The sequence below is a fragment of the Magallana gigas genome, chromosome 5 (genome assembly GCF_963853765.1).
Source record: "Magallana gigas chromosome 5, xbMagGiga1.1, whole genome shotgun sequence".
Classification (NCBI taxonomy): domain Eukaryota; kingdom Metazoa; phylum Mollusca; class Bivalvia; order Ostreida; family Ostreidae; genus Magallana; species Magallana gigas.
Window position 1 is genome coordinate 37465672 of NC_088857.1, and position 10149 is coordinate 37475820.

The following is a 10149-nucleotide window of genomic DNA, read 5'->3' on the forward strand; positions in this document are numbered from 1 at the left end:
AAATTTGAAATAAAATCGGACCAAGCAGCTTTAAATTTGAAGCAAAAGGTTACTCGTGTATATGGTGGGTAGTGTCTTTTATTTTCAGTGTCACCAATGCCAAAGTGCAATCAGAATCAGAGGAAATTTGGAAGTACCAGGTGTACAGCATCATAGTGGACTTTGAGACGCGCCTCAGACTGCCCGCCCCGTTGAATTTCATCAGCTACATCATCATGTCACTAGAGTTCATCTTCAAGAAAGTCAAGCACTTTTTTGGCTGGTGTTGTAAATCATCGTGTTGTAGGAGGAAGGATGCATTGGTAATTAGTGATTTAGATAAACCACTCCTGTAAAAATTTCATTAAATGTGTACATGTATTGAATTCTGTTTTTATTAATTTCAATTAGATATGCAAAGAATTCATTTCTGTTTTAAAGGTTCTTTAAGTTATTGTTTATGCTTGCTTTTAATATAATTATACTCATTATACAGGATGTTGAGTTTATACATTTTTCTATGAAAAGGAGACATTTTTTTTTACTGTAGATCTATTTTTTAAATGATTTTCATGAAAGCATATTTATATAGTAGTTGGGCCATAAGTGTTATAAATATATTCAGCCTAGGTAGCCTAGGTAGACTTCCTGACAAGAACTACAGGAGCCCTGGGTTTGGGACCCAGTCAGTCATATATTTCCATGGTATATTTACTTACCCATCCTTTCCTTCTCATGATTTTTGCTTATTTTAAAAGGAAAATTATTTATTTGATTAAAGGATGGCAGAAACAAACTTTCCATTGTTAAAGTTCGTGGCTCTGTGGACTATAGCTATTGGAAGAGTTGTATGAAGAAGCTGAATGAAGAGACCGAAAAAACCACGAAAGAGGAGGCTCGCCCTAAAGAACAAAGCCAAAGGTCAGAAGTCTTTCTTTCATCTCAGACATTTAAATACTCCAGATGCTCACAATTCAAGATAAAAGTTCTATTTAAGGATAACGGACCCAATTCATTTCTACATTCATTGTGATTTTCATGAAAATTTTTACATGAGTTACAATTACAGTACTAATGATATATCAAAATCAATCAAAAAATAATGTACAGTTACATATAAAAAAGGAATTAGATTTTTTAAAGTAGGGACCATTCCAAAAATTGTATGTTTTACTTCTCTTTTTCCAATAGACCAATCCACACTTTACAAAAGTTATGTCCCATGGCCGCCATCTTTAGGGAAAAACCCATATATTTCTCACAGTAGCCTTTGAAGTTAAGAGGATTGTTACTTTGTCATTTGACATTGGAAATCCGTTTCCGCTGTGAATTTTGATTGCCCCAAGTTGGGGCAACCCACACATCGAAGGAATAAATTAAATTCCAAGAGATTTCTTCACAGGACGCCCAAATATTTGGTTGCATAAAGAAGGGAAAAGTTGTTTTTTCCCTTTTGACCTTTGGGTTGACCCCGCAAAGGGGAACAACTTTTGCAAAGTGTGGATTTGACTATTGGGGAAAAGCATTCTTAAGAGAGAAAAAATAATTTTCAAAAAATTCTGTTATACATTTTCTATTGGAATTGAAATAAAACTTACCGGTATATGATGATTTTGAATCAATATCATGTAAAAAAAAAAAAAAAAATGACTATGTAATCGAATTAGTATTTACGGGGCACATGCCAAAGTGCGGTGTATCTTTTTTTCTTCAATTTTTCATGAAAGGTACTGTGCAAACTTGGTTATGTACATTTTGTGGTTATTAATTTATGAAAAAAACAATAACTTTAGGTGCATGATATATACGTACATGTATCTGCGCAGAGCGAATTAGGTCCATTGTCCTTGTTAAGTTTAATTATTATTAATTTTAGAATTGAGCAGTTGGTAACCCAATCGAAGCTGCAAAAAGAGTTCAATGACAAAATGACAGAACAGATGTCGAACCTTGAACGACAGTTGATTGTCTGTAGTCTGGCCCTGGAACAGATAGCTCATAAAATAGACACTATAGGTCAGTTTTACTCTTGCACAGAAAGTCATATTAAAATTAATTGGTATTAAATCTAATTCCTGATAAATATATCTGCTTTAATGATATTTGATCCAATGATATCATTATAAAGTGACAGTCTGACAGTAGCTGCCATAGATGACCAGTATTTTCTTTTTTCTCCACAGATCCCAAGGCTCGGCCGGAGCTTGAGACGGTCACTAACCTACACATGGCCAGCAGACAGTCTCCTTACCCTCAGACCAAGCTACAAAGGTTTCCGGTCTTTGATAAATTTGTCAGTTGGGAGGTAAGCAGAAAATAGACTTAAGTAAGCTTGATATTAGACCATTGTCATTTTTTGTTTAACAAAAAAACAAAATTTGATACTCTGTTATGTTCAGACAGAGGGCTTGAACTGCCAAGTCTATCTTTCAGGAACCCTACCCTACTTATGACCCTGTGCTGTACACCAAACCAGTAGATGAGTACAAAGAGTCAGTTCAAAATCTGGTAGATCCAGACTTCATAGAGTAAGTTCAGGCCAAAATACACTGAGGAAAACTGACTTAATAGATCAGTATCTCACTAAATAGGATATTTTTGCATAATGCATGTTCTTTTTAATTACCGAACATAAAATTTATATACTGGTTTAAAAAAAAAATTGCATTACTGAAAAAAATCTAACTAGAGATAGGTTTTTAGACAGTACTTCCAAACATAGATCCCTTCAATTTTGAGTTGGAAAATGAAATAGAAGCATAGATTATAGAATTAATATAAAGTACTGTTTTTAAAAAAATCTATAGTGTTTTAATTCTGGGTGTTTTTCGTTGTTGTACAGAATCACAGAGCGGTTGATCATGAGCAGCCAGAGCCAAGCAGAGCGTGTCAGTTTACTGTCATCAACGGGATTTCAGGTGCCAATGTGGAATAACTCCGCAACATATGTGATTAATGACACGAACGTGGAGGTCAACAGGGTGTCCTGGATCACCAAGGACGGCATGCCCATACGATACGAGCTTGACTCCTCCAACATGCCCATGTAAGAATCTTTTATTAAGCATTGGCTGGCTTTTTTCTAATTTTGTGAAAATTTAAAGTTTTTTGAGTCATTGAGCATATTGACAATTTCTGATTTGCCAGGGTTTTAAACATTCTAACAGGTGAATGTAAAACCAGGTCAAACTGAGAAAAGAAATCAAACATAGCTGTTACAATAATATAATGAACATAAATTACAGATATACTACTAACACATATAAATAGCACTCAAAATTAAGTGAAATCTTTCTCTCTAAGTTAAAAGCTTTATTATTGTATTCTATTAAATCCTAAATATGTACATGTAATTGGTTTGTTATGATATTAGTGCACAATACATAATGAGAAAGGTACTATGATTTACACTTAATAGAGAACTGGTACAATGTACATTTTCAGTAAGCATGGGAGTTACAGCACTTTTTACATAATTGTGTACCGGTACTAGGTTTAATAAATTGTCACTAGATTCACCTACAAATAGGAAGGTGCATGTTTTATCTCCAGAAACCCGATGGGTCGAACTGGTTTGAGAGGGAGAGGGAAGCTGAGGCGGTGGGGCCCAAACCATTGTGTGATGCTGGTGGTGTCCCGGTGGAAGCGGTACCAGTCCACCAGCCAGAGCCAGCAAAACTTTATAACAGTGGACGGAAAAAAGGTCCTAGAGGTCCTTGTTGTACTGAAGAGGGAGACAGGGGAGATCACCCTGCCCAGTGTAAGTGAAGGAACAAAAACTGAGAGGAATATGAACTGAAGCACTGTTTAAGGTTCTGTAGATCCATAATTAAATGTAAGGAATTAATATTGGCTTAAAATCATAAGAAGAACTTGACAGTATGGTACATGGATTAGTATCTTTTTTTATTGTTTAATGTGTTTTTTTTCATACTGCCTCTCAGACTGATGAAGTCATATGTTCTGTTTGTTTTATAGGGCAAGGAGTATGGGGACATATCTCTCTACTCTGCTGTCTGCAGAAAGTTCCTGGAAAACATTTTTGAGTCCAGCAATGTTGAGTTAAACAATAACATGACAGAACAACAAATGGTTCAGGTGAGTTCTAAAAATCAAATATGAAAAAAAAATATTCAAAACATCATTCTCAAAAGTAAATTTTTTTTCAATTTTAAATTGCTATATTTTTTGATTTCATTTACATTATTGAGATTCCTATATATGATGTGTTATATAGTGGTTTATTGATTCTCAACCTTGTTACTGTTTTAAACTCATAAATGTATTTTGAATCAAATTGCAGTTTTTTGAGCAGTTTGTTGAGCCTCATCCTGGGCCCTTCACTGGGTTCACCTCAGGTCAGATTTACAAAGGTTACATGGATGACCCCTGTAATACGGATAATGCCTGGAGGGAAGCGGAGGTCTGGAACATCCACTACCATGTTCCGGATAACCTGGATTTAAAGATCAAAGATGTATGTGTATATTTGTTTACAACTCTCAATGTTTCTGAAATATCAATATGAAACTTCAGATGACGACAAAAGTTCATAATATTTTTGCTCTGAACCATTGATATCAAATAACAATATACCGCTAGCACAGTCATAGAAACAAAGAATTGAAATTAAGGAGAAAAGTATGAACATAAATGTATGTTTGTTGATGGTTAGATATTATACTGTACTGATTAATGTACTGATACACACCTGTCTTGTATGATTTCTGTATATTAAAGATATGTATGTAAGTCGTTTAAATGCATGTATCCTAGGTATGGGAGGATTTTACATATGCATGAGTTCTTTCTGGATCAAAGGTCAATTAAAATAAAAACACATCATCACAAGCCGCAGGTTTTCTATCTGTTTTGCTTCCACAAATGGTATGTGGAAATGAAAAGAAAAGAAAACCTGATGTATGCGATATATGATATACACACTATGTATATTCTTATTCATCCTTAAAGGGGTATGGTTACGAAAGCCATTAAGCTTATTTTCATAGGTTAAAAAAAATGTGAATAATTGGGTAACTTTCATGTTTTAAAGCATAACTTTTGCAAATAAATGTGTTAGTTTTGTGAATAAACACGTAACTTTTGCGAATAAACAGCAAATAAACGCATAACTTTCGCGAATTAACGCATTAGTTTCACAATAAGCGCAAAACCTTCACGATATAACACATCACTTTCGCAAATAAACAGGTTAGAATAGTTTTGTAAATAAAAGCATTAGTTTCACGAATTTCCCAAATAAACTCATAAGAGCCTTTGTATGCAATGTCTATATTCATATTAAAATTTATTCGAGAAACTAACGGGTTTATACACAAAAGTTTTGCGTTTATTCATGAAGGTTACACATGTATTCGCAAAAGTTTCGCATTTGTTTGCGAAAGTTGCACGTTTATTCAAGAAACAAATTTTTACCTATAATAATGAGCTCAAAGGGCTTTTGTACATGGTCATGATTTGATTTCAAAGGGAAAAAAAATGCTTAATCATTTCTCCTTTGCACAGAAACAAAATATTCATTAAAACAAATTTGTTTTGAGACGTTAGATTTAGCCCTTTTGATCCATACCTTGTACCTTCTAAAAGGGTGTTGAAATAAGCATATTTTTTAAGCTTTCCAAATACATGTAGTACACGAGTGAATTTTCTTTTGAATTACCATGGTACATGTACAGGTAATATGAGTGTGTTTCTGTAATCATGCATTTATCATTTCCAATCTTGTGATTTTCTGATTTGATTTTTTTTTGTTTTGCAGAAAGAGAAGAAATGGAAGGAAGTATCATCATATATTCGGCTTCCTGGAAATCAAAACCTGATTGTACAGGAAGCAGCTCGAAATCAAGGCGCCTACTTTTAGAAACCGTTGTAACTGCGGTCACTGTGAGAGCAAGTCTGCCCACAGTCATTATATGCCTTATGTGTTGAAACATATTCCAAGTACTTGTATGTGAACGAAACATTTTTTTTTAATTCAGGTTGTAAGGTGCAGGACGTAGTGCAATGTTAAAGAAAATTTTACATGCATGTATTTACAAGTAATTTTACAAGTATATTTTTTTTTGCAGTCTGAAATTATTGATTGTAAGAGCTCATTATAATTTTAAAGATAATTACTTTAATTATATTGAAGTTTCAACTAAAGTTTAATTATGGGACCTTATCTCACAAAATGAAATGGTTCAACTGGGTTTCTCATTTTATTTATAAAAATTTATTATTTTTCCCTGAAAGAAAAATCTTTTTATCTCCTTTCTTAGGAGATCTATTGAAAATATTTCTTGATACAACTTGATATAATAAAAGTAGCAGATTTTACTGTTCTAGCCCACCTCCGAGGAAAACAGGCCTTTTACAGGTATTTTACAATAGGTAAATTTGAATTATGAGTGTTTTGCTGTTAATTTTTGTCATCTTTTTGAAGAGGGTTTGTTGCAAACTTTATGAACTTTTAAAATGTTCATGTGTAATTGATCATTAATGTGTTCAATGTTTTTTTTTAATTTTTCACAACTGTGCATTTTTAAATGTTGCTTTTGCTCATCAATTTATCTTTTGTTTATTGACATGCCATATTATTTATACTTTATTACTTTTTACATGTATATCTTATCAGTTTAATACAGATAGTCTTGCCTTTTATATTATAAATGTTCATTTATTTTGATTAGTCATAAATGTAACTTGAAAAATAGGGTAGGGGTTATTTATTTCTAGGACTAAATTTTGTTTCGATTTAGTTTTGATTATGTTATTTTTTCTCCCAGATACTAGTCTGTTGTCCTAAGTTTTTCATTTAAATGTAGGTCATGGAGTTGAATGCTGTTGACCAACTATTTTTCGCAACAACTACCTTTTGTGACTTACTGGAGGTAAACTGGTTTGCGGGGCCTATTTTTCGTTATCAAGATGTAGATTTATAAAATAACGTCCCGTGATATTTTATGACTGGTTCCTGGCGAAAAATATTTGCGACTAGGCTCTGGAAAACCTTGCGAAAATTTCTAGCAATGGAAAAAGGTTGGTTTATACTAAATAAATGTCATATTGAACACCCAAACTTTAAGTAAGCTAGTAAACTAGTACTTGTGTTTCGTATGCATGATACATTGAATAACACATGCAGAAAGTAGAATACTATGAACAAAACCAATAGTAGCTAATTGGGATTATGATTGGTTGTATGAACGGTGAATTTGCATGATATTTTTTCTATGGTGCTACACACTGAGGCTTATTTTTTCGTCTCCATTGGTTGCTGATCTATTGATCTCCGCTTATTGTAAGCAACTGTCTCCATAATGAACGTGTCATAATAAAAGGTGTTGTATTTTTTATTGTTAAGGTAACTGTGTCATAAAATGTTTGAGTATTTTTTTTAATGGATAGTGCTTCATTTGTTAAAGTATTAGATGAGTAGAAAATTAATGAACACGAGAAACTTTAGGTTATAAATGTACCGGTATGTACTTAAGTGTATAGTATAGATTGAATTATACCAGAGCCCTGAAAGGGTTACTCAACCAACACAATTCTCTGAAAGAGGAATTTCTTAATAAATTTTATAGATTTATAAATTTATCCTGTCTTTTCAATATAATATACATGGAAAAAGAAGTTGTAAATTATAGGAATCCATCACAGTAGAAACAACACATATGAAGGTTTAACTGCAATATTACATTGATTCATTTCGAAATGTAACATACATGTATGTGAATCAGCTAGTATGAATATACCCTAAGTATTGAATGTTTACATGAATTTCCTTCCCGCAAAAAAAAATCATGTTAATATCCCACGCACAGATACTAGTATCCATACGTATATTTACAGAATTATTTACGGGTTACCATATGTCTAGGGCTTTTTTTTTTTTTTATCAAAAAATGATTTTGAAAAAGTATGTATTGGTTTGCTGCTGTTTGTACGTATCATTCCTTTCATATTAATCTAAAGTAAATTAGATGTATTCTATCCTAGTTAATTGTTTTAACAGATTGTAGCATGTTTTAGCTTTTCCTTAGTATTAATAGTAGTTGTACACGTACGATGTATTTGTTATAGAGATAAAATACAGGGTTTGGTTTGAATAAAATCCATGTACATTTCAAATATATAAAAATTTTAACCAGTTTTTTTGTCTTTAATCAAGTGATCAGACTCCATGCAGCTTCACCAAAACTATTTTATATGTGACAAATACAAAATCAACATTGACCACGGAAACATTTTTTGGTAATTTACATTTGGAAAATGCCAAACTGAGCCATTGATAGGTGTATTTATACATCTACTGAGTAATTTCTCACTTTTTAGTTCTTCTGAACTGCAGGCTCAAAGAGTTGACCTGTGTACGATGGCCATGTGTGCTGTGTGCATAAATGTTTTGGATTATTAGAATGTGGGCCATATCTGAAGAACCACTTTGCCAATTCCTGTAAAATTTGTCAGAGTATCCTCAGACCAAAGGCTTTCTGAATGCTAAAAGGCAAGATACTAGTATGGTCCTTAAGATGGTATGGGACACTTCCATGTTGTGACATATTGTTTATCGAAATAAAAAATAAAACCAAGTAAAGTATAATTATATACCAGGTAAGTAGTTTCTTTCCCAATATTGTCACATAACAGCGTAGCTCAGTGGGTTTACTACGAATATGTAGGTTATCACCAAAGTTGTAGAGAATAGAATATTTTTACTTTATAGATTTAAACAATTGTCTCTTTTTGGCTCACCTGAGCCAAAGCTCAAGTGAGCTTTTCTGATCAAAAGTTTTCTGTTTGAATTGTTGTAAAATTTTCACATTTTCATGTCCTTCTCTGTAACCACAGGATCGATTTCAACCAAACTTGGCACAAAACCTCCTTTAAGGAAGAGCTATCAAGATTGTAAAACTCCCACAATAATAATTAACTCAAGAATTTTATATTACTGGTAATACTAGTATGCAAATCTTCATATTATTTTCTTTGTGGTTCTAAAGATTTAGCAGTTAACAAATTGTGCTGATTGATTTAAAAAAACAACAAACCAAAACAGGACTCACTGACAGATGGGTCTAGAAACATTAACCCCCCCCCCCCCCCCCCCAATAAATTAAAAAAAAAATTCAATGTATGGAGTATCCCTGTATTCATGTAATATAACCAACAAAATTCATGTCAAAGGATAGTTGACTTGCATATCACGGTGACTATTACTGGTATACAGTTGTTGACTGGGGTCGAGGGCAACAGTTGATCTGTCGGACCGTCTCGTAAACTGTTGCCCAAGGCCGAAGGCTGCGGGCAACAGGTTGCAAGCTGGTCCAACAGATCAACTGTTGCCCAAGACACAGCAAACAACTGTTTTGTTATACCCCTTCTAATCACTAACATGTTTTCGCGGAATGTGACGTCACCGGTCAACAGTCTTTTTTAACAGTCGATTTTAACAGTTCTAGTCCAACAGTCAAAATGCTGGACTTTTTTTCGTATAGAGTTATATAGTAACTGTTTTACAGGGGTATAACAATTGGTATTATACACCCAACATATATGCACACTAGTGTGAATTTAAGTGCATGCACCCACTGACATTTGACGAGATGCTTATTGCCTCTTATTTATATTGCTAAATTAACAATAATTTAATTAATTGTACATGTACTATTTTTTCTGTGAATTTCAAGTAAATATTGAAAGTAATAACACTTGGAATTCAAACTTGCATGCAATTTCTTCAATCCCCCTCATCTAATCAAAATTGAACTTTTCTCATAATTACTCCTAGCTTGCTCAGTTCATTTCATGAAAACGGATTAAACAAAGTACAATGAAAGTCCTAATACTATTAATTTTGTTAATTTCTTCTTGAACTAATCTGTCTTATCATTAAAGAGTTTACATGTAGGTACCGGTATCTGTTATTCGTGTTGAGGGGGGAGGGGGGCATAAAAAGACATTTAAAGTAGAAAAATACTGAGGTATTATAACAAGTTCTTCAATAAATAATTACCGTCATGTTGACCTGAGCCATATCCTGAACTGTATCTTTTCAATAGGTTCTACTTTGTACTAGCCCCTCTCTACAATCACTTCTCTGTCAGAGGAAAGGCCTTTTGACAACAATAAATTTCATTTACAATTCACAGATGAATGCTCTAT

The 10149-nt window shown here is 33.2% G+C and overlaps 1 protein-coding gene and 1 long non-coding RNA gene across 7 annotated transcripts in view; one reads left to right on the top strand and one right to left on the bottom strand.

Moving 5' to 3' along the window:
- Window positions 1-8135, top strand: part of LOC105339803 (transient receptor potential cation channel subfamily M member-like 2) — a 30078-nt gene extending 21943 nt beyond the window's left edge. For all 6 annotated transcript variants that reach the window (XM_066084941.1, XM_066084940.1, XM_066084943.1 and 3 more), the window contains 10 exons: window positions 89-302; window positions 761-900; window positions 1856-1995; window positions 2163-2284; window positions 2413-2507; window positions 2822-3025; window positions 3532-3739; window positions 3958-4077; window positions 4283-4456; window positions 5759-8135. In XM_066084941.1, coding sequence (XP_065941013.1) covers window positions 89-302; window positions 761-900; window positions 1856-1995; window positions 2163-2284; window positions 2413-2507; window positions 2822-3025; window positions 3532-3739; window positions 3958-4077; window positions 4283-4456; window positions 5759-5860 — 1519 coding nt within the window. In that variant the 3' untranslated portion in view covers window positions 5861-8135. The remainder of the gene's footprint in view (window positions 1-88; window positions 303-760; window positions 901-1855; window positions 1996-2162; window positions 2285-2412; window positions 2508-2821; window positions 3026-3531; window positions 3740-3957; window positions 4078-4282; window positions 4457-5758) is intronic.
- On the bottom strand, window positions 171-10142 carry LOC136275514 (uncharacterized). The gene is made up of 2 exons (XR_010714097.1): window positions 10001-10142; window positions 171-329 (listed from the first exon to the last, which is right to left on the bottom strand). It is a non-coding gene; the product is annotated as an uncharacterized lncRNA (long non-coding RNA).
- Window positions 10143-10149: the final 7 nt, after the last annotated feature.